General features: G+C 36.2%; 2 protein-coding genes across 6 annotated transcripts in view; one reads left to right on the top strand and one right to left on the bottom strand.

The window, feature by feature from the left end:
* EFCAB11 (EF-hand calcium binding domain 11) overlaps nucleotides 1–17465 on the bottom strand; it is a 60890-nt gene extending 43425 nt beyond the window's left edge. Inside the window, exons 1-6 of one of the 5 annotated variants that reach the window (XM_085225487.1) lie at nucleotides 16813–17449; nucleotides 15879–15974; nucleotides 12007–12052; nucleotides 9680–9781; nucleotides 7848–7938; nucleotides 780–6522 (exon numbers count right to left, since the gene is read on the bottom strand). In XM_085225487.1, the coding sequence (XP_085081613.1) occupies nucleotides 6498–6522; nucleotides 7848–7938; nucleotides 9680–9781; nucleotides 12007–12052; nucleotides 15879–15974; nucleotides 16813–17070 (618 nt within the window). In that variant the 5' untranslated portion in view covers nucleotides 17071–17449 and the 3' untranslated portion in view covers nucleotides 780–6497. Of the gene's footprint in view, nucleotides 1–779; nucleotides 6523–7847; nucleotides 7939–9679; nucleotides 9782–12006; nucleotides 12053–15878; nucleotides 15975–16812 lie in introns of those variants that run through there. The other 4 variants (XR_014883729.1, XM_085225485.1, XM_085225486.1 and 1 more) reach the window with 4 other exon arrangements.
* The window catches only part of TDP1 (tyrosyl-DNA phosphodiesterase 1), a 37324-nt gene continuing 29665 nt past the window's right edge, over nucleotides 16856–24514 (top strand). The window contains exons 1-8 of the mRNA XM_085225476.1: nucleotides 16856–17010; nucleotides 17596–18134; nucleotides 19629–19672; nucleotides 20362–20417; nucleotides 21199–21295; nucleotides 22322–22356; nucleotides 23271–23363; nucleotides 24175–24345. Coding sequence (XP_085081602.1) covers nucleotides 17600–18134; nucleotides 19629–19672; nucleotides 20362–20417; nucleotides 21199–21295; nucleotides 22322–22356; nucleotides 23271–23363; nucleotides 24175–24345 — 1031 coding nt within the window. The 5' untranslated portion in view covers nucleotides 16856–17010; nucleotides 17596–17599. The remainder of the gene's footprint in view (nucleotides 17011–17595; nucleotides 18135–19628; nucleotides 19673–20361; nucleotides 20418–21198; nucleotides 21296–22321; nucleotides 22357–23270; nucleotides 23364–24174; nucleotides 24346–24514) is intronic.

The raw sequence follows: 24514 nt of genomic DNA on the forward strand, positions 1-24514 counted from the left end.
TTTTTCTAGGATTCCGTAAGTAAAAGGTGATCATCTCCTTTTATCAATCTTTATACATAAGTAGAAAAAACTCAGTGGATAAATTTTAAACATCAAGAAATCACCTTAAAATTATTTAGTCACTACTTAAGGCATAATATTTTTCAAACTTATGAGGGAAGTGATACAACAAACAAATACAATAGAAATGAATCTGCTTAAATAAATACTTCTGTGAATGGTTGAAACAACAATGTCTGATCTCCCATAATTTGCATCTTATGATTGACTGACTTCAGAGTCTGTTGTGGAATCTGTTTATATCTTCTCTGCTGTTAGGTCTTTATAGGGTCTTGCTTCCATATTTACTCTGCTGTTTGTTAAGATTCAATAGCTCATATAACGGCCCTTTCCTTTATTGGGGGCACCTGTAGCATCTCTCTCTTCCTCTTTGTTCCTCTATTTTTATGAAATTTGGAAAAATCCTATTATTTCTTTGATCTTAGCTATGATATTTTGCTAAAACCAGCCTGTAGCTCAAAGGGTATCAGTGAGAGGACACGCATTATAATAGAAGCTTTATAAGAAATTAGTTAAAAAAAAATAAATCACATAACTTCTTACAAAGCTTGATCATGAAGACTAATACAACCTAGCCAAATTTAGAAATATAGTGGTTGCTAACAGTTATTTCAATGCTATTTTATTTTTATTAATATTAAATTAATATTCATTTAACTATTTACTATTAATTAAATTATTAAAATATTAACATGTTATTGTTAATTTAAACAAAATATTGAAGATTAAATAAAGAGTCACTCTGCAACTACATAACACACTGTAAGTACCATCAATTCACATGTTAGCATTTGTTAAATCAAAATATAACTTGGCCTGTTACATTGAAAACAAGCACTGAGTTTAGGTATTTCTTGCTATTAAGTTCTGTCACCATGTAGCTACACAAAAACTTTTCAACTCTGCAGCAATTTCGATGTTGATTAGTTTTCTCAAAACGCAGCAAGAAAAAGAACATCTAAAGCCAAAGAAAACTAGCTAACATTTTGACACTGCAGCATTTTTATGCTGCAGAATTCTGTCACAGTTTTTTCTACCATAAAGGGTCCCTAGACTTTGCAAACACTTTCTTGCTGCAAATTTGTTGCTGCTTACATTACCTACTATTGATTAAAGTTAAAAAGAAAAAGAAAACACCTGTTTTTCAGTCTGTCGGCATATTTCAAATAAAAAAATGCCATTTACTTTGGTAAAAATCTCTTATTCTTAACACTGGAGAAAAATCCACTTTTAATAAAAAGTACACTCAGAGCTTAAGGAACATTTTTGCCTATAGGATAGAAGTGCTTGAAAATTAACTAGAATTTCTGTAATCTAATGGTGATTCAGTAGTTTATCTGAAATGAGTTTGGTAGGGTCAGTCTTTTTGCTGGTTTCTATCATCCAATGCAATTAAAAATAATCAGCAAATTGAATAAATACGAGCTCCTGCTAAAAGAACTGTTTCACAGTTGAGGCGTGTTAGCAGGTGAGGCAAAAGATATCTGTGCTGCTATTGTCTCAGTTGTTATTCATTAAAATCTTTCACATTGTGAATTTGGTCTATTTTATAGCTGACATACTTCAATATTTTTTTATTATATGTCACAGCTTTATCCTGTCTGAAAGAAACTGTCTTAAAACAGAGCCCTGAGGATATGACCAGCTAAGCACCCACTGTGGTATTAGTACATTTTAATAAGTTGCAATCCCATGAATGTAATTGCTGAGCAGTGCTTGTAGAGCATCCAGACTTCCTTTTTCCCCACTCTGCCTGCCTTGTGTGAAGTCTGGAGGTGGGCAAGCAGCTGGGAGAGGACACAGCTGACTGAAAATGACCGAAGGGATATTCTGTACCATGTGGTATGCTGAGGCCCTACTTCCAATGTGCCTGCTGGTAGAAAGCAGCAAATGAATACCTTATTTTGCTCTGCTTGCAGACACAGCTTTGCTTCACTCATTAAAGTGTCTTTATCTCAACCAAGAAGTTTTTTTTGATTTTGCTCCTCTAATTTTCTATCCCATCCCACTGCAAGGGGAACACCCGAATCACAGAGTGGGTGCTTAGCTGCTGGCCAGGTTCAACTAGCATTACAAAACTGTTTTTTCTGATGTTGTTTATAGATAGGAATACAAATCAAAACATTATTAATAATTACCTAAAATATATATCAACTTTTAGGGTCTCTTCTGCTTTAGTTAGCCCATTCAGACATATAGTTTTGAAAAAGCAGACTTCTGCATCCTGTTAAGGAAAAACTTTGTAACGGAGACACGCAGATCATATATAGTCCAAGAAAAATTCTTGAGAGAAATAATTAAACGAATTGCTTCATATAAAGTAATTCTCCCTCCTGAGACGAGCATTTCCTCTTTCTACTAGTTACTTACAAAGTGGGATTTCTGCACACAAACACACACTACTGCTGTGCTGTTATAAATATTAGGTCTTATCCTTTAAGCTCTGTTCTTCTGAATGAGATACAAGACAACATCTTCCGATTATTTTTTTCCCTTTCAGATTCTGCTCTTTATGACAGCTGTTGGATTGCCTTCACTCCATAAGTACCAGTAAACGACAAGCAAGAGAATCTGGTGGCTTATTCTTACTTCATGTCTTCCTGGAATGACATACTGATTATAGAAAAGTCGTCTTAACTCCACTCCCTGATAAAAGACTACAGAGATGCAGAGTCAGGTCTTTCACACCTTGATCTTCAGTCTAGCTTACCATCTTCTTTTACAAGTTCTAAATCAACTGTTAATTAGTTGTGGATATGGAACAAGGTTTTAACCAATGAATTGAAAAAAAAAGTCTGCATACAGATATGCATGGGTTGACCAAAAAAATTTCTTTTCTAGTAGAAATGGCTCTCGAGAGGTAAAGAAAAAGATTTGTACAGGTGATGTGTGATAATATGAAAGGCTGCAAGACAGTTGCTTAAAAAACAAGAACAATAAAGGAATAAACTACTGCAGGCATCACCAGAGCTGGAATGACATTGTACTGTGTACTATGTTTCCATGGCAACTAGCCATAGGAAAATGAATGTTTCATATTCACTGTGCTCTGCAGTGTATGTCTATAAATCAAACTTGCATAAAAGAGCCTAAGATTTCCTCCATGGGTTTGCTCTGAAAACCAGGTTATTTTTTTCATTATTAGATAATTACATGAAAGAAAAACACAACAATTAGGTCATTTTTTTGTATGGAAAGTACCAATACATATAAGAGTACTAGTATACCTCTGGTGTCAGTCATCCTATCAATCTAAGAATACAGCAGTGTAAAACATTGATCATGAATGCCTTCATTTCTTCCTTTAGATCCAATTTATGCTTGCTAGCTTTAAAAACTGAATGAGACTCTTCTGCCCATTTTTGGGCTTTAGGACATTTTTCATCATTTAGAGATTCACTCACATTCACATACAATTGGTTTTCAGCTCATTTCTGTTACCATTTCCATTATCATAGTCAGGATTTACCATGCAAACACCTATTTTCTCTAAACAGATGATAAAGCTAAGAAATATTTCCTTACCAGTTTCAATTAATAATATGGTATAATTCTAATTCATACTCACATTACTTAAATATTTTTTTTTAGAATTTCAATCTAGTTTTAAAGACAACATGCTCACTTACAGACAGCAATTTATCACAAATTATTACTTCAAAGGATGTGTCACATTTCATATCAACGTTGCTAAATTCACAACAACAGTGTTATTATAAAGAAATTCTTTTCTCTGTTAAGCATCAAAAAGAGCCCCATTATGAAAGAACATATCATCCCATATCACCGCATCACTTACCTTTGCAGGTACTTCTGCAGCTCAAGAATGTTGAGTTTTCACTGTACAATGGTACTTTAATAAAGTGAATACTGGGCACGTGAGAATTAAGTCCCATAGAAATGCAGTATTAGCTCAAAGCCAAGAAACACTACACTACTGTTAATTTAAAATTGATGCAAGATTATAGTCAGTTAATAAAAATCAAGATAAACTGAAATTCACCTACATTTTGTAAAACTTCAGCAACAATTGCAGTATATTACTGAAATTTGTAATAATTGCTTACTATACTTAGAAACATTACTGAAGTATTTTTTGTATTTTCCATAAAATAGAGCACTTACCATCCCAACCTGAAGCTCGATTACCAAGTCATACTAATTCATTACATCTTTTAACGTTATACAGTGTTAAGCGTGTTTCATAGCCCAGCATTGCAATAAATATAGTACAGTAACAGGTCACATACTCATGTACTGAGTTCACAAAGTCTGAAAAATGAAACTCTTCTGACATTCTCCAAGGTTGCCTGCCCTGCTTGAAACTTTTTACTTGCTTTATCTCTAACATCAGTTCTTTTAAGGGTCAGGATAGTATACCTAATTTGTTCTTCTTGTATTTATACAGCACAAACATAGAATAAATTCTTGTTATTTCAGTCTATTTAAAACTATGTAAAATTAAATATTTATAAGTTTATGATAATGGTGTAGGGAAATACCAACCTGACTTCGCAGCAGAGACCTTCCAAAATAATACACACTACTCAGAGCAGAAGAGCACAGCATGGAACGTTAAGATGCAGGGCACAGGCTAACACTGAAGGACCACGATTATAAACAACTCACCAAGAGTCAGAGAAATGCAGACAGAGGACTGTAAAAATTCAGCACTAAAGAGAGCAAAGAACAAGTATCTAAAACATAATATGTGCCACATATAATAAATTTGAATACAACATGGGTTTGCAGACAAATGAAGAAAGGGAAAATGCAAAAAGTTTGTCAGGAGATGTATTAAAATGACTGGATGGTAAGAGTGAGAGAAAAGAACTCATCCACATGAATTCCAAACTCCTCAAGACAGGATAATGGCAATTCACCCAACCCTGTCCACCTGGAACCTGTCACAAAAGCACATGAGATGGGTAGTGAAAGACTTGGAATAACACCAGAAAGGAGTAGACATTACAAAGGGTGTGGGTGTGTGATGTATTTAACTTTGAGACTTCTCTTTAATACAGTATTCTGTATTTTATTTTTATGTAAGCTTTAGATTTATATTAGTAGTTTTTCTTTGACTGCTAAGATTTCAGTTTATTAACAACGGAATTTGGCTTTATGTATCTGGTCTCCTTTTAGCCATAACAAGATTTTAAATTAACAGTTATACAGGTAAGATAGGAAAATAATCCATTATTCTTTAGCTCTTTATTATATTATATAAAGAAGTTTTAAGACTGCTTTAGTATTCATAAAATACATGAATGATAAATACAAGCATTTCATTTTCAAGCCTTATATTCATTAAAATCAGTGTAAGATATATGGATTTCTCATTATGAGCATTCTGGATACCTATAAATCAAATCTACTTGACCTGAACAACTCCAGTAGAGTTCTTTTTTAATACCACCTGTTACTGATGTTCTCCTTCCCTGAGTCCTGCATAGCTAAAATGCCCCTGCTTTCATTTTTATGAAAAAGTATATGTTGAGAATCACACCCTAAGAGAAATTAATTCCCTGCTCTGTATGATAAGTTAAGTATTACACATCTTTAACTTCTTTCCCGTTTTCTTTAAAGCCTTGTGACACAAGCCACAGACTTAGTTTATACTCTAAAGATTCATTTTATTGAAAGTATAGGAAAATAATGCATGGAACCTTCCATCAGTAGCTGACACGGCTTGTAGACAAGTCCATTAAAGTGAAAGTTCTATAATCAAACAGAAAAAACACTTTTCTAAAGGAAATTCTTAAAGAGAATTTCACAAAGCTCTGAAGTGTAACTATTAAACTTTTTCCTCAGTCTTCCCCCCCTTACTGGTTAGCATCAGAGTGTTCACAGTGTACAAACTACATTCGTTTCAGATGAAATTAAACAAGAAGTTGTATTCCCAGTGGGCACCAAAAGCACTCCAACTTCTAGGGATTATTCAGACTGTTGATCAGAATAGAATTAGTTCAAGTAAACTCCTCAGTGAATGTCACATAGATATTGGGTCCCCATCAAAAACTTTCTTCTCTACAGACCAGGTTTCTATGTCCTGTACTAATTACTAACATATATACACATCAGTAATTAAGAGAAACTCAAAAAGGACTGTCTATATAGTAGATGTATCTATATGTATCTATAAGGTAATTTAAAATTTAGATTAAATGAGAAGGAATTTCATTCCAAATTACAATTCCGAAGCATTTAATTCAGAACTGGCTATTACACAATAGTACTGCACATTTTCTTTCAAGATCAAAGGAAACATGCAAAATTCTGCTTGAAAAACAATTTTTTCTATTTTAGTTTTCAGGTTTGAAGCCTGATCCATAAATACACAATCATAAATTGCATTTGTCAGACTGTGATATTTATTGATTAGTCTGCCAGCAGATCTGCTGTTGATCACGACACGTCTTCTCCACTAGATATACGGTTTACCATAACAACTGTTGACCTTCCCTATATTTAATAAATTGATCATGGTTGGAAATTTGAAAATGGGAAATTCCATTCACAGAAAGAAGGACCACAGGTTTTCAGAGTTATATTACAATAGAAGCTATGTCTGAATTTATTTGACAATTCTTCACGTAAGAAAAATAATGAAAAGAATATATTAAATACAACAACGTTAACAATAACTACATTTGAATTTCTTATATAAAGAGCCTTAATATTCAAGAAAGTTTCTAATCACTTCACAGAAATATTGGTTATTAGGGCCTTCATAAAAGTTCTTAAAGTAAGCACTCAAGCCTATTCATTTCTTGGCAGTGTACCAAAAAGTGATAGCAGAAACACTTGGTTTTCAAGAAAATATACCTCATCCCTTAGAGATTATTTCCACCTAATCTATTGCACGTTTATAAAGTTCAGGCTTGAACTGCCTACAATCTCATTCTTATTACATGATGCGATATGACTTTGTTTTTGCTATTAATGAGCAATATGAAGATACTTGTTTATACGAGCCCTACCAAATGAAATAAATCATTCAGCCCTCAAAAGTAACGAACTTCCAAGCGCTGCAGTTGACTATATAGATTGTTAATGTTTGTTTGTTTTTCAAACAAAGGGTAACATTCATCATGCAACTATATAGTCGTAAACAGCACACAAAGTAACAGATGCATGAGTAGGCTTGGAAAAAAAAAAAAAAAAGGTACCTAATGCCATTCCTCCAAAATTGAAGGACCTCTTTCAATGACTGAGCTACTTCCAAAAAAGTCATTCATTTCACAAAAAAGAAAATTTTTATTTCAAAACAGAAAATATAGAAAAAGTTTATAGAAAAAGTTTTATTCTTTGGAACATACTGTTTACCAAAATAGTTTTGAAATAATATTTAATTACAACAGCTAAATGAAATTGATTTTTTTTTTAAATGATCCATAAATCACTCTCAAAATTTGATCCTTTCACTCTGCAGGCAAATTTCACCTTATGAAAGATCTCACTAGGGCACTAATTTTAATTCTAAAGCTCACAAAATTTTGTGATTACAGGAAGAATATTTAAAAGTAAATAATTACAAGCTTCCTGAGAAACAGTTCAGTCAACAATTTACTTTCTGCATTTAATAATATTATTGTATTATATGTATTTTACATTACATACATATTGCTTATACATATTGTATTCATTATTAAAAGCATTAACACAGTAATGTGCTGAAGCTTGTATCTTCAATTGTACAACAGAATATAATTACTTCAATTAAACAATATACATACAAAGAAAAGACTGCTATCCAGACTGAATAAGGATTTCTCTACTAGTCTTACCTGAAGGCTTCAATTATGATTCTTTCAGATAATTTTGGAAGAACAGAATTGAAGGTTTTCTTAAAGTCTTCAAAAGTCAAGAATCCTCTATCTTTTAAATCACAATTAGACAAGAGAAAAAGAACACAAAAATTTATAAAACTTTCATACAATTATGTTCATATAGGGCTTATCACTTTAGAACTGTGAATTGATTATACACTAAGTTATTTTATTTGGAAAATATTTTAGAATGGCTACGTTATATTGAATGAGCATATATATACCCTGACAGTTCCTTTGCACCATAGTGACCTCTATTCAAAAGTCTATAACATCCACAACTCTCTCATTTAATTTTTTTCATTTTAAAAGTAGACATTTTAAACTGAAAACTTCAGACTTGAGAGATTTTGAAAACATATATTCTAAAATATGTGAAATTACATTCCAAATCTGTCATCTCCATTGACATCTTAGCCATTATAAGCATTATGTATCAGAAAAACTTTCTTCCATAAAAGAAAAACAACAACTTTGTTTAATACTATTGAAGATCCTGAAACATACCAGTGTGATATCAATTGATTAGTTAGGCTATGAATTCACTTCCAGATCCAGCTAGAAAATAAAGCATTTCAAACCAGGCTATCACAGATGGCGTACAGCAAATAGCAAGACAAACAAAAGCTCAACACTTGAAACAGTTAAGTCCTTTGAAATAACTCACTAAAAATAACACTTCAAAAGCTACTTTTAGTTCAGAGCAAAAAGCTGCATTGGATGCTTATCTGATCATCCCAACATCTGATCTACCATATGTTTCACTTTCACTCATTTCAAGGGCCATAGTCCTATCTCAGGTCAGGAAGAAATCAGAAAAGATAGTCTCAATGTCTATTTAAAGAGAGCCCCTTGATGAACTTTTCCAGCTTCATGATAGGCAATACTCTTCGTTTTACTTTTTGTTTTCTAACAAGAAAGAATCACTACATCTACTTCGTAAAGAGTAGATGAGAAAATTCACATTACTTTGGTATCCATTCCTTCATCTATTATGAGATGTAAAAAAATATCTACAGCCACTAAAGACAGAAATCTCTAAAATATGTAGCATAAATAAATGAGTGGAAACACATGACTAGAAGTAACAAAAAAATCATAAAGTCACTAGAGTTGGAAAGGCCATCCTGTCCAACTCCCCTGCAATGAACAGGGACACCACAGATAGATCGCGCTGTCAGGGCCTGATCCAGCCTTGCCTCAAAAGTCTCCAGGGACAGGACATCTGAAGCAGTGAGAATTAGTAGGTAGGGTGAAGTGAATAGCTTAGAGATTTGTCTTGTAGGAGCTCATAGTACAACTAGAGCTTCCGAATAGGATGTTGCAGTCTACTGTCTCTGACTTACAATAATATCATTACTGTTTTTATTACTTTGTTAATTTTTTACTTCATGTGACAGCATTAATGACTGCATAATCAATGAATGTACAGATGTTATAATTATGAAATATACCAGAAGTTTGGCCAAGCAATTATTATACCAAAAGAGAATAGATAGCTTACCTGTATCCTGGGCTCGCTTACGAAACTCCAGAGGAGGAATCTCCAGAAGAGATCCTTTCCCACTGTAGTCAGCTCTTAAATGGGTCTAGGAGAGGTGGAGCCAGGCTCCACCCCTTCCGACAGAGGTGAATTGCCTTCACCTGTGTCTCAGATGATCAATCAGAGGTTCAGGCCGTGATTCAGCAGTTCTCATACACATGACACTTTAATCTCTTATTTCCTTCAGGTGTTCTGCTTTACCTTATTGTTTAAGAATTAATACTCAAAATATTTAGAAGAAACTTACCTTGCACGTCAAAAGCTGTGAATATTTCTCTTGTTTCATCACTAAACAGTTGTGCAAATTTCTTTGCACTCATGAGATTTAAAAACTTTTCAAATAATATACCTAGAAAAATTAGAAATTCAGATAAATCTTCCTGAAAAAAAAGAACTGTTTTATTTTCCTCCTTAAAAACTTATATGACTGTCTAATAATTATGAATCATTTGGATTATATATATAAATACAGGAAAAAAAAGGAAATAAAGGTCTTCAAAGTTTGCTCATGCAAACATTTCACTATCTTTTAAATTTTCTCATGTATTTTCTATACTTGAAAACAATGCATCAGTTTATTTCTATTTTTCCTTCTAAGTTATCTGCCATCTCATCTTCCTTTGTACTGGAACGAAATGTGGACATTTCTAAGTCAATAGAACTTTCATGCCAAGGATAAAGATCCATAGATGCTGCATAAACAATGTATCTGGCATAATTCCCAGCAGGGACAGAACTCTGAAATAAAATCTGATACAGATTCCTATGAGATTCACAATAAAATTAAGCTTAAATGTGAATTGGTTATTCCTCCAGTGAACTTACCTGCATATTTATCTTATCTTTTTAATGAATGGAAAAATGAAATGAAATAAAATAAAATGCACACCTTGTTTGCAAGTTCTGTTTTAACTGAGCATATATTATAAAATCAAACAAAACCATAATATTAAGAAACAAAAACACATCCCCACAACCTTAGGCCTTCTCATGAAACATGCAAAATTTCTGACAGAAAAATTTCAGCATACACATTTTATTTTGCAAAGAGAGCACATATCAATTCAGAGAGCATGAGAAAGACTGTTTAATATATGCCTTATGCTCATTTTTAAGAGCTGAATTTTCTTAAAAAGGTGACAGTATCTGGCAGGAACGTTTATCAAATAACGTAACAAAAGCTCTGCACTTCTCTTCCTTTTGATTCATTCACATTCTACTCTTTCTGCAGTGCTTCAAAAGGACAGCTCCTTCAGCTCCACCTGCTGTCTCAATTCAAATCTCAAACTCCAGGCTTACAGATTTCTGGTGTTTCTTTCCTCACTTCTTGAAAAATCATACATTAAGAACTATTATAGTCTCAATTTCCAGAATTACAAAGACATGCTGATTTCAACTGCTAGGCTCTTTATGTCCACAGTTTATTTAATAACAGAGGTTGCCAAAACATACTAAAGTTGTCTGCATGAACAGCTTTCCATTCAAATGGATAAACAGGAAAATGAAACCATAGAAAGCAATATAGGATTTCCATCTATTTATTTTTCTCTCTTTCAGGGTATTTCAGAGGAACCTACGAGCCCAGAAAATTATAGTATACATTCTTCATTTTATAGAATGACTCCTACAATAGAGTGCCGCCTCTTCATTGATCGTGAGAGTTGGCAATCTATGAGCTACTGAATGGGTTGCAAGAGTATCTCAACACAAAAAAGGTCACCTTAAAAAAAAACACTCAAACCATCTAGATATTGACAGATCCACAGTCTACCTTCATACATTCGTTCACTAATTTTCACTCAGGCATTCATACACAGATTTTATCTTAGGAGGGAGGGGGGAAGCAAAATCTTCTTAAGGATAGGGCTTAATGAATATGGGCTTTGACATCACAGTTAGAATAAACAGACAGCCTCTACAACACCCTTCAAATGTATTGATACAAGTGGGATTATATGGCAAATGAGATAGGGGAACTTAATGATAAAAACACCCAAATTTTTGACAGTTTTATTTTTCACATGACTCAGCTCTCCACTACAATTCACTGCACAGCCCCAGAAACAGATGTACTGGCACCACTGATAAGGTCGAGGACAAGAAGAAAAACAAAACAAAAGAAGTAGAACTAGGTAAGTGGGTGTTGCTACAGACAGAAATATTTATTGAACTGTGCTGTAAGACTTGTCTATTTGCCCAAGTGAACAGTGAAATTGTATCAAAAGAAAAATTTAATGAAAATCTTTCTCAACACTTATCAGCTTGAACACCAACATTTTCTAATTACTTTTCTCTATCACTGATCTGTATAATATTAAGAAATGCTACTCTGAGAAGCAAGAAAAAGTTCAAACGTGAATTCCAAGCTAAATTTATCATAAAAGCACTAGAAATATGCCAAAACTCAATGAAATCCTATAATCCTCTTTAATAGTTATGATCAGCTCATTTATCATTAATTTGCATCAAATTTCTCAAAACTCTTCCGAGATCGGGCTTCAGATTTTATGTATTTATAAGTTAATGAATGAAAAAGGAGTAGAGATCATTGATTGATTGATGTTTGCATATTACCTGAATTTTCTGGTCTCACAGAAGACATTATTGAATCTACTTCTACCTGGAACAGAGAAGATGTAACAGTGGTTTTCTACAGAAGTGATAAATCTGAACTCTGTATGATGTCCAAACATCATATTATATCAATAGTATGTGTCTTCACTAAATACTGATCTCATAATAGTACATATTATACTACAGTATCGTAATCTGTGCTATTTCAGCAAGAAAAGATCTGATTTTAATTTTAGAAAAACACGCTCTTCCTTGGTAAGTAAACTAAAAACATACATGAACCCAACAAAATCCTCATCAAGATCCTAACCTTAAACAAAATATAATTTAACAACATGGTGAAATTTATGCAGACTAGAGCTCAACTACACAGAAAGGGTGTAATGTGCAAAATAAATTTCTGGGGAGTCAGCCTCCAACATTTTTTTTCCTTTAAACAAGGAAAGAATTTTCTGATTCAGCATTCAGATTGGAGTATTTCCTAAAAACTATTTTTGATCAAGTTCATTTGGTAAATCAGACTAAACAAAAAACAAAACAAAACCAAACCAAAAAAACAAAAAAAAACTTTGCATCATTCAGCTTGAAAACTTATCCTGAAGCCAATTCATTTCTCTTTCATTTTTCTTATTATATACATCCTTTCAGTAAGATCTGATCTCACAATTTTTCTGATAGAAACAAAGGAATGACAGACGTTGATTAGCATGTTACCAAAATTCTGATTTATTAGTATGTTGCCAAGATTCACTAATAGCACAAAGTCAGAAAGCTAAATGACCTGATAAAAACGATGATACTGACTTTCTAGAATGGTATTGGGAGCTGATAAAGTGGTTACTGGCAAAAGTCTTTGAAAAATTTAAGGAATAAAAAGGGAGTGTATATCTAAAAAAAAATCAGAGTGGACTCTTTTGGATCGTATTTATATTGCTTTTTAGCATGACCGAGTGCTCATGAATGCAACCTCTTCCATCTATGCTATAGAATACAAGACTGCACATACTTGCAGCACTGAAACATTTCACACAGGAAGAGATAAGGTGCTGGCAGCTTTTACTGCAATCAAAGTACAGCCTATTCTGGAGAACAGACGTGCCAAACATGCTGTGACCAGTTAACCTAAGTCTATATATCCCATTTGGCCTGCAAAGCTTTTTTCAGACTGAGTTGGGCAAATAGACGAGGGAGTTCTTTTTAGAATGCTTTAATAAGATGTGCCAGAGAGCGGCTGGAATTTGTAAGCAGCTCTGAGCTCAGACTGCTCTTCCATACTCCAGATGCCAAGGTACCCTGCTGTTGGCATCTTGATCTGCAGCAGATGCTGAGCTACAGGCGTCCTGATGTGAAGGGATGGAGTTAGGTCAGGGAAAGGACTGGATGCTTCTTGGCCACTGAACACCTAGGCAAAGCAGAGAATGCTTTTGCTTAGGTCTAAGTGTAACATATAGTACCAGGCATGAAACTTCAGCTGAGAGAACAAAATGTTCTCATTACTATTATTCTGCAGTATCTTTTCATTTGAAAATGTCTGAACGTGCAGTTAACTAGCTGAATGAGTGTTAAAATATGGCAGTGCTTTAGATCAGTTAAAATATTCTAGCAAAATACATTTTCATGTATTTATAGCTACCTGTCTCAGAAGGTCTAATTTTGAGAGCAAAAAGTTTAGAATCTCTTTGAATAAACACACAATAGTAATGTTTAAATAAGAGTTCTGTTAAACTTCAACAAATGATTTAGAAAAAAAACAAGTAGGAACGGGATTCAAATTTTTAGGGTCCACTTCCTTCAGTAAGGAGTTCATTGGTGACATCTTGTGGGGAAAGTTAGCATAACTTTTAATTTATAGAATAAATGAACACATGACCAAAAATAGGCAGCAACAAATTACCAAAAGTGCAGTCAACCAATTGATTGCAATTGATGATGCTAGATAACTGCCACTCCTACTGAAATAAAAATTAGGTTAGTATGCTGGGTAGTTGAGTAAAAGGTTTTGCCGTAACTTAAGTAGCATACATCCACTGTTGCCTGCTTTTTGCAAAGCTGTTAGCAGTACTTTAAGTGTCATTATTTTTAGTGACTCCAAAAAACACAAGCATTTTTATTGTAATCTTTTATTTCAATCATTTTGACAACACGGAAAAATGCACAATAATACACTCAAGAGCTGGATTCCAATTTTTAGGTCCACAACTTCTATGTTTAGTCTCTATCTGGCATACCGAAAGCATTATGTTTTTTGAAACTATATAAAAGCAACCAAAAACACACTAAAACATTGAAGAGATCACTTACAATGTCTAGCCATTAGGAAAAAGCAAAAGGGATGGCTGTGCCATAAGCCATAGTTAACGTATGTTAGAGAGAGCCAGGAAGAGAAGTATCTGCCTACACAGGGCTTTTAGTATTTCATTTTAGTAAGTGATTGCTGTATAAAGGGCAGCAGCTGCTAGATTTGTGACCACTTACCACCAGAGAACAGAATAACTCCTGGAACAAATGTTTTCAATTAATTTTTGTGCAGCTGCACAGACAGAATAGTCTACAGCCAGGTGTTCATGGCACTGTCTAGAGACACAACAGGTGTGACATGGCACCTTTCCAGGAAGTAAGGACTAAACCTACATCTCCCTTCTCCCTGGGAGTCCTCCACTTCTACTCTCTTTCCAAAAAGGAACCAACAGTGACTTATGCACAGAAACTGCTCTTGTTTGAATGCCTTAATCATGCTTTCAGAACACCTACTGGGGAAAAAAACAAAACAAAACAAAAAAAACCCCACAACATTCAGGGAATGTAAGAAAAGATAAGCTAGTTTTTAAACAGGAAGACAGGTAAGAGGAAACTAATCATTTGCAGATTTGGAACTCAGCAGTTAAGATTCACTTTAGTAACCTACATCATTTTTAGATCTGACTCTAGTTCATGAGGGAAATATTTATTCATAACTGAAATGTAACAGATTACTCCTTTCAAAGTTAAATAAAGTATTTATATGATCTTTACATTATTTGATCATATATAAAAAGCTATCTTGATTGTCTTAGGCTACTTTCTGAAAATTCGTATGAAAGAAAGAAAAAAGTATAAAATTATACACAAGTGGTCCCTGGGGAAGAAGACTGCTCAAACTGCAGAAGAAAGATGAATCATAATTTCTGTACTAAATTTACAGTATAACATATTGCTCAAGTTTGTACTGTCACACTATGAGAAAAACCTCACAGACATTTTGAATCTTCTGTGTATTCTTTATGTTGCTTTTGAGATTATTTACCTTACTAGAGTAGGAATGTAATTTCTGAAACTGCATAAAGCTTTGGAATTCATCCTGCATCTTCCTATGAATATGCAACACATGATTTCCTCTCAATAAAAGTTTTATTTTGTTGAGAATTTCATACAGTTATAGTTATATTAGAGAAGTTGAGACTAAAAAAGTCTTCCATTAGCATCCAAAAATAGGTGTTTGTTAGTAGCAGGTGCAATTGTTTCACATCTCATGAACTCACTGCGTAAAGAAATGGAACATACCACTAATAAAAAACAAGATTGACTTTGAATCTTGATCATTAACAAGTCCAGTATATCACTTTTTCATACATCGCACACAGATATGAAACACAATGTATACTTCTGCTTATCAGGGTCTACAGAATAACTTCTCAGCAATAAAAGTTTGATCGTATTCTTTTGAAATAATACCCCCAGATAAAAAAATACTTCAAAAATCTGTAGGTGTTTACGTTCACCAGTTCTAGACCAATCTATCCCAGTTAGCACAGATCATTTAGTAAATAGGATTCTCAACAGCAAGGCATCTATGTAAGCTGGATATTCAGAATTTAAGAGAAAAAAGTACATACCTCTGAGAGATTATAACCAAACAACATTACTACAGCCACTTCAAAGTCCTCTCTGTTCAAATAGCCTTTGTTACCTTCATCACACACTTCAAAAACCTGCAGAAACAAAGTGATCTGCATTAAAAACAACAAATATGATGCAGTATTTTTTCTTAAAATAACAGTTATGGGAAAAATAAAACAAGCACTTACTGAGTGAACTAAATGATTAAAAAATATCCATACTGAAGCTCAGCCCCACTTCTGTAATCAACTGTGTTCAACTACCATTAAGGTAGCTGAGGGACAAAGATTGCCATTTTGGTCTTTTTTATTAAAATATATTTTTTTCTATTTCTAAAAGGTTCCCCCTTCCCTCTTTCCCTTCCTCCCCAAACTTAAGAGATACAGTACAGACTACTAGAACCAAACTACACTGAGTTTGTTCCTTCTAGATAGCCTCAAAACTCTGCAGAAAAGCACAAACAGAGAGACAGAAACGAGTGGAAGCACCACAAACTAGCTGCACTCGCTGGTTTTATCACGGAATGATAACAGGTAGTCAGTTGTTAAACTGCAGTCGCAGCCTGTAGCAGTGAGGCACAACAGCCCCACACTAGGGCAGTGCTCTAACATTTTACCCTGTTTCCCTCCCACACCCGCCTTGAAGCTGCGATGCAGTTATCTCATTAGCAGGGCGCTTCCGCTGCGGTAATTAACACCGAACGGAAGGAATCATTATGCAAATATCGCACCTGCCCTGAGTTAACACTCAGCCCGATGCCAGCTTATCGTATGAACTCAGTGAGGTAACGCGCGGTAGCTTCACTAGTTACGAGAGGCACACGGGAGCTGCCCGAGCACCTCGGGGGGCGGGAAGGGCTCCGCACCGCACACCACGTTTCCCAGGGACACTGCCGCCTCCTCCGCACCCCGCAGCAGCCCCATCACGCACCCTGGCGCAGCGCTCCCGTAGCGAACTCATGGCGGCAGCTGCCCGGCAACGGCGCCGCTGTGCGGGGCGGGGCGAAGGCGGTGCCGCCTCCCTCATCTCCTCCTCCTGAACTCGGTCCCCAGCTCGAGTGCCTGGGGAAGCTGCCGTCCTTCCGGAACGGGAAGGGGCGGGCGCAGGCTGGCGCGAAGAGGTGCTGGGGTGAGCGGTCGGCTTGTGGGGTCCTGGTTCGGGCTGGGTTGGGGCCGGTACCGTCACCATCGCTGCTGCCGTGAGGGGTGGGGCTGGCGGCTGGCGTCCCAGCGCGGCGGTCCGGGCGGCACCTCGCGCCCCCTCAGCTGGCCGCAGCTCCCGCGCGCTGCTGCTGCTGGCCCCGCCCGGCCGCGGCTCTGCCCGCCTCGGGGGCGGTGTTAAGGCGGGCGGTGGTGGTGCGGCGGGTGGGCTCCGAGCTCTCGTTCTCAGTAGCAGTGTGTTCTGCGCCTCTGAGCGCTGGGTTCAGTGCGAGAAGTGCTGTGTGGTGCAAATCCTGCTCTCTGAGTGTTTTGCTGCACGTGTCCTTGCTCGAGCCGGTTTCTCACGTGCAGGTTTCCCTGTGCAGCTGCTTCCTACTTGATAGCCGCTTCTGTTGCCCGCGTTTCTTTGTTTCTTGGGAACAGCTTTACTATTATTGCATATTGTTTTGCATATGAGGATCGTGTCAAACTGGGGGGGTGGAGGTCATTATAACAGGCAAGCGGAGCCTGTGAAGGGAAACAGCGTGGCTTTTAGTCTCTTCTTCGTTTGTAGCAACATGCTTCAGGAAGGTGCCCATGGACGGTGGACTGTGTCCAGCAGTGAGGACAGCACTGAAGAGAATTCTGACAATGAAAAGCCCTCGACATCCTCGCTGCTGAGTGCCCCACGCAGTGAAACGAGTGCGCCGCAGTACCCCTGCTCTGAGGCCAGGAGGGCTGCTCACAAGAGGAAGGCTTCTCCACTGAAGTTCATTGACACACGTCTCCCTGCACAAACACCTCCTGCAGAAAAGCAGAGGCCCGGCCAGGAGGGCTTGGGATGGTGCCTTTCTAGTAGTGATGAAGAGCCTGAAGACCGGGAGAAGCACGCCAGCAAGGAAACACTGAAAGAGGAAAAGTGTGATGAGCAACCTCGGAGTCATTGCAAAGATGAACATTCAAAGAATGTGAAAGCAGAGGACTATAACGAAGCACCTGGTGAACCCCAAGATACCTGGGATTTGCTGAGTGGAGGGAATCCCTTTGGGTTTTTTCTCACCAAAGTTAGGGGAATTGAGCAGAGCTATAATTCTGGAGCCCTGCACATCAAAGGTGAGGAAGTGGCTCTCGCAGAAGTGGGCTTTTGGATGGGAGGGTCTTGTGTGCAAGAGGACACTTAATTTTAGTTTATGGGTTTTTTTAATGCAAAGATTCCTTGGTTTAAATGAGGCTTCATGCTCCAAGTATGAATATCGTAGGAACTGGTTCTGTTACCTCTTGTTTGTGCTTGTCTTTATGCTGCCAAGTGGTTTGGACCCAGTAAGTCACTGTTACTTGACATAGTACACAGTACTGCCTTGTGAGTTTCTGTGGCTTGAGCTCACAGTCATGCATCAGTGCAATTGAAAGTGAGCATAAGTCAGAGGTGGAATAGGTTGTGGTGTATGACACTGGTGATTTGGGAATGCCAGGTGACTGAAATTAATTTTACTTTATATAAGGGTAAAAAGCAGTGTGTGCTGGTAACCATCCCTACGTTCAGAAGAACCTCATGCGTCGCAAACCTAAATCAAAAGTAATCACTAACAGGGGATTTGTGCACAGATAGTAAAATGAGATAGGAAACTTCTGTAGTTCATTGTGTGGATCCTCAGTCTGTTTTTGTCACACAACTCATCTGGTAACTAACTGTTCCTCAATCTTATGTGCCCCTGTAGCAGTGGCTGTAGGCAGCCTGGTGTCTGAGGCCTTCGTTGCATTATTCCAGTTTTACCTACCTTGTGAACTCTCTGCCTTCTGGGCAGTCTTTTCTTACGAGTAATTATCTTGTTATATGTGTGCTTGAGCTGGTGCAGAGGCTATTTCTTTGTTTTAACTGGCAGAACAGTTCCTATAGAGAAGTTCTAGTAAAGACACAATATCTCATAACCTATTTGTCAGATACATTTTGTAGTTGCAGCTGTGCTTTCAGTTCATGAGGTTTTAAATCCTCCAGTGTGATTAGTGTTTTGTGTTCCCATTAATACAATAGACTAAGGATACACATATCCTGCAATCAGTTTGCTGTGCAGCCTTCCCCACATAGCTAAGTTTCTAGTCTGTGTATCTTTGAGCGACAGGGTATCAAAGCAGTGGGCAGTTGTATTCTTCTTTTCTCTTTCCCTGAAAAGAAAAAAAAAAAAGCAAGGAGCTCTAGGACTGCTGTCAGTACTAGCACAAAAGACCTGCAGCGAGTAACTCTTTAAGTATTAACTATACCCTTTCTGTTTCTAACTTGCCACAGTTCTTCAAGACCCTCTATAGGGGAGAAAGTAGTTTGTCCCTTTCTTTAACTGGTCTTGGTCTTTCTACTGGTAAGTCTTTGAACTTGGTGCTCTGCTTTGAGAGGGGTAATACTATTTAAAACCATAAGACCATAAGCATAGAATCATAGAATCCTTAGCATTTCATAGCAGAACCAGGGACTTGAATGTTCTACTCAGTAAACTTGTCCATGTCTGTTACACTCAGTCTGTGAATCTTGCACTTGTAGTAATCATGCTGTTCAAGACAAAAAAGGTTCTCTTAAGCTTTCTATACTCAATTGTGTCTTGATGTTTTTAATAGATATTTTGTCTCCTCTTTTTGGGACCCTTGTATCTTCTGCTCAGGTGAGTTTTCTATTTGCCAAATTGCCATTGCTTGCTTATTTCCCCTATCCTCAAACCTGTACGTGGTAATCCATGTTTTTACCATGTAGCTGATTTCAGCAGAGAACTTCATTAAAATACCAAGGGAGCCCTGAATGCTTTCAACTGCACATCAATTTATTGAAAAATAAAAATGATCCTATGTTCTGCTTAGAATTCAAGCAAATGTGAAACTACTTTCTCTCGTGCTCTGGAAATGCGCAATTGAAAAATGCATCATCATGTAATTGAATGATAAAACAATGTGTTTTGCAATCTAGGCATGAGATTTTTGTTATTGAATGGAAGCTTTTACTTTTGTTCTTGGTGTAAACACGTGGCAGAGGGCACACTGCACTTCAGCTTTTTACATTATGTGCGTATAATTATTTTTGTCTGCATTCTAAACTTTATGAACACTACGTGCTTTTGAGTAACTTAAATTTATTCTTGAATGAAGAGATGTGAAAGAAAGCATTTGAAATTGAGAAATGAACCCATTGTTAAAACATGCTGATTGCAGTTTTGTAGTGTCATTGTGTGATGGAGCATCATTATGTGTTTGTATAATGTAAGTGATAACGAACAGTAACGTCATGTAGAAAGCATTTTTTCTATACTCAAAACTACTACTTCTTTTTAATGAGCTTATTTTCCTTCTTATGTACAAGTTTAACTACTGTATAGATGTGGCATGGCTTGTAAGGCAGTATCCACAGGAATACAGGTATGTTTACTTTACAAAAATGAAACAATACAATTTCCAAATAACTCTGTTCATGTAAATTCATCTTATAATTGAATGATAAACCAGTGTTTCTCATTTTTGTGCACATAGGCTTATTCCTCACTTATTCCACTATATTTCTCTACTGATTTCTTGCCTTTTTATGAGACAGCGTTAAGTGCTGACAGTTCAGTATGGCTAGTTTTGATTTTTTTATTATGTAAGTTTAAGTCACCCCATTGCAGGCCAAGAGAGCAGTGCAGTAGATGAACTGTGAAAACAGAATGAAAATTTTTATGTTGAAGAGCATGAGAGAAGTGTGTGAAAGAGATTAGAATGATATGTAAATGGGTAAAGTTGCTGTATATTTTGTGGAAGCAGCTCTTATTTCCTTTAAATGACATTCTGACAAAGGCAATTTATCACAGATGAAGTACACTTATGATACTGAATTTTCTTTTCTATTTTGCATTTCACTGAAAATTCAGTAGAGCAGATTATGTGAAACTACTGCTGGAGTAGACCTAGCCTTCTCCTTCACATCTTCTCTGTAAAGTAACATTGTCTTATAGATCCAGACTCTATATGTTTGTTTCCTATTTTCTGTCTTTCTGTTGAAGAAACCATTAAGATGTAGTTAATGTAGTTAGTATAGTCTTTAGTGCCATCTTTATAATAGGTTATTGATTTTAGGGACCAGAAGTCATATCTCCATCAAGGACTGTTCTGGGTTGATTACTAATTCAGTTGATGCTTTCATAATGATCTCGTTTTATTTCAGGAAGAAACCATTGCTGATAGTTCATGGTGAAAAGAGAGAATCCAAAGCTGAACTTCTTGCACAAGCACGCCCTTTTGAGAACATTAGCTTCTGTCAGGTAACTGACATTTGTGTTATCCTTTGGTTGAATTTAAGCCATTTATCTTATTCAGTCTTCTTGCGAGAGGAGAAACGCCTTGTATGGGAAGTTGAGAATTTATTATTTTGCTTTAAGGAATATACTTACCAGAACCATAGGAACATGTAAACTATGATCTAAAAGGTGTGGAGTTGCACACCTGCCACCCACAACAGGTTTGCACAGAATAGCTGCCTTCAAAAATGTCTTGGCTTACAGAAGAGGTGCCTGCTGTCTCCGCTAACACATTGCACTGTAATTCTTAGTATTGCTGAGAAGGAAATACTTTTTGTAGAAGGCACAGAACTTAATGCTTGCGTCACTGTGATCTTAAGTTTAATCAAAGAATTATTTTTAGTCCAGATAGGTCTTAAAGAAGAAAATATTATTACACATAATCTCCATCATAAAGTTGTTGGCTTCAGCCTGAGTGAGTGTCGTGGTTATAGAAGCTTGCCAATGATCAGGATTTTGCTGGGAGAGCTAGGTAGTTGGCAACGGGGATATCTTTGAAAACATGATATTGAGATCTTCCTTTTTTTCCTCTGATGGTCTGGCAAATAGGAGCTTACTGAAAATTGCAGTATTAATGCCATACTTAGTGAGTTCTCAAGGCCAAGTTTTCTGAGCTGCTGTGTGCTGTACTAACTTGGTGTTAATGCTAAATAGTGGACTAGCAACTAATTTTTTTAATGAGATTAAGATTTCAAATATGCTACCAACAAACTTGGTTTTACATATAATGTGTCTTTTTCACACGCACACCAGGAATTGAATGTGATGTCCCATATGATAGACTTCCTAAGTTAGTTACTAGCAAGTGATAGGGACAAATTTTAAAGGTGTTAATTGATGGAAAATAATGTATTTTATGATCTGTCCACTAGAGAGCAGTGAAATTAAACAAAATGAAGGTGAAGGGCCTTTCCCTTCGTGTTACATACTAGAAGTACACAATAGGAATTTTTAAACTAATTTATAGTGATCAACTCTTTCATTTTATAGGCCAAGCTGGATATTGCATTTGGAACTCACCATACGTAAGTAACATTTAAGAAGCAGAAAGCTCCCTTTCTAAAGATGACGCAGAGTACTGGTATTTAATGTCTGAAAGTATTTAGAGAACAGGAAAATTACTGGATGCGAAGATGTAATTTTGAAGGAATGCCTAATGCATATTGATCAAATTTGAAAGTAATGTTTATCTTGTTTTATGTGTATCTGTTTCATGTATCTGCAAATTGTTTTAAAGCTGCAAAACTGACTTTTATAGGAAAATGGCTATTTTATTATTTTCTGTTTATACATGATCAGATTTTTCTCCTTTGAGGGAACAAATGAAGTGTTAAATGTTAGATGTGCCAATTATGCAACTAGAGTCAATGAACTGTAGGTACTAGCTGTTAATAACTCATCCCTTAATACCAAAACTATAGTGCAGGCTTTATCAGTCATTAGCAGATTGGTCAGAACACTGATTTACAGCTCTGTTTTTGGAGTTAATGTAAGCAATCTGGAAACAATTACTGAGATAGAGAGAGAGAGATATACACACACACACACACACACACACACACACACACGTATATTATATATACACATGTATACATATATATATTTAGTCTTTGCAAAGCAGAACTTGAGTTTCATGTAGTGTCATGAAGGGAATGTTGCATATAGCAAGTAACTGCTAAGAACAGATTAGATCTTCTGTTCTTTATAGTGAAGATCTTTGGCTTCAGGACAATGCAGTATTTATTTATCAATTAATCATTTTGTAGAACTTTTTTTTTATTATGTGAGAGGACATCTTGTATCTGCAAAGGAGTGAGTCTATTTAAAAGAGCATAGCAAATACAGTGTTCTGCAAGAGTTCCTGGTTGCTTCTGGAGGTTTGTCGCAAGATGATGAGCTGTTCTCACGAATAAATCATATTCTATATCCTATTTTTCAGGAAAATGATGTTGTTACTATATGAAGAAGGTTTTCGAGTTGTGATACATACATCCAATCTTATTGCTGAAGACTGGCACCAGAAAACTCAGGGGTAAGCAACAAGACTTTAGTAGGTCTTTTGATTCTCTGCTATTAATTAGTGAGTGTGTATGGCTTGTTCTGTGTTAGTCTGTTTTCTTGTTTGTGCTAGATACATAACTTTTCCTCTCTTTAAACACTAATTTCAACAAATAGGTTGAAAATCAGGCTTTTCGTAAGTAAATTCATTGGAGCAGTTTAGCCACCTGGTTTTCACTGTTTTCTATGTGAATTAAATTGAGCACATATATTGTTTTCTAAGGCAACCTGTGTGTCAAAACAATTGAGAAAATACCATTGGGGCCTCATCTTTACTGGAAAATAAGCATTTAGACATATTAGCCTCAGCTGATTTGATGAGATGATAAATAAATGATAATCCTCGTGTTTGTGTAAAGGTCTGTTACACTGTAGGCAAAGTCTCCTCCCCCATGGAGTTCAGGGTGCGTAGAGATGAAGGCCATGGTTCTTATAGTCATTGGAGCATTTCTGATGATTTTAGAGGGGTACCTTTATGTCTGAGCCTGGCCTTTTCCACAGCAGTGAAACCTATAAGCATCTGCATGGATAAATGTGTTTAAATTGGCTGTCTTCAAGTGAAATAACTAGTGGTGTGGGATGGGTGTAAAACTGACACCCATCTGACAAGTTGCTTCAGAGTTAGTAGCATCACAGTAAAGTAAATATGTCAGGTATTATTTTTAGGACCTTCACATCTGCTTTAATCACTTCAACCTTTTGATAATGTGTGGTGTCCTTGTTTTTGTGGCTTTTTTTTTTTTTTTTTTTTTTTTTTTTTTTTTTTTTTTTTTTTTTTTTTTTAGAATATGGCTAAGCCCTTTATATCCAAGGCTACCTCAGGGATCATCTGATTCTGCTGGCGAATCTGAAACTAATTTTAAATCTGACCTAATAAGTTACTTGATGGCTTACAGTTCTCCTGTGCTCAAGGAATGGATAGATCTGATTCGAGAACATGACTTATCAGAGACAAGGTATATCTTATGTTTATAATAACTTGCATGCTCCCCACCCCCCTGGGGTTAAGGATTCTGCTGTTAAGAGCTATTAGACAATTGATCTGTTCTGTAAGATTGCCTTGTTTCACATTTAAGTGTTCTAATGTGAGTCTAACTTTAGGCAGTTTTCTGTGGGGCTGACAAA

The sequence above is a fragment of the Meleagris gallopavo genome, chromosome 5, assembly GCF_905368555.1.
Source record: "Meleagris gallopavo chromosome 5, MGAL_WU_HG_1.1, whole genome shotgun sequence".
Taxonomy (NCBI): domain Eukaryota; kingdom Metazoa; phylum Chordata; class Aves; order Galliformes; family Phasianidae; genus Meleagris; species Meleagris gallopavo.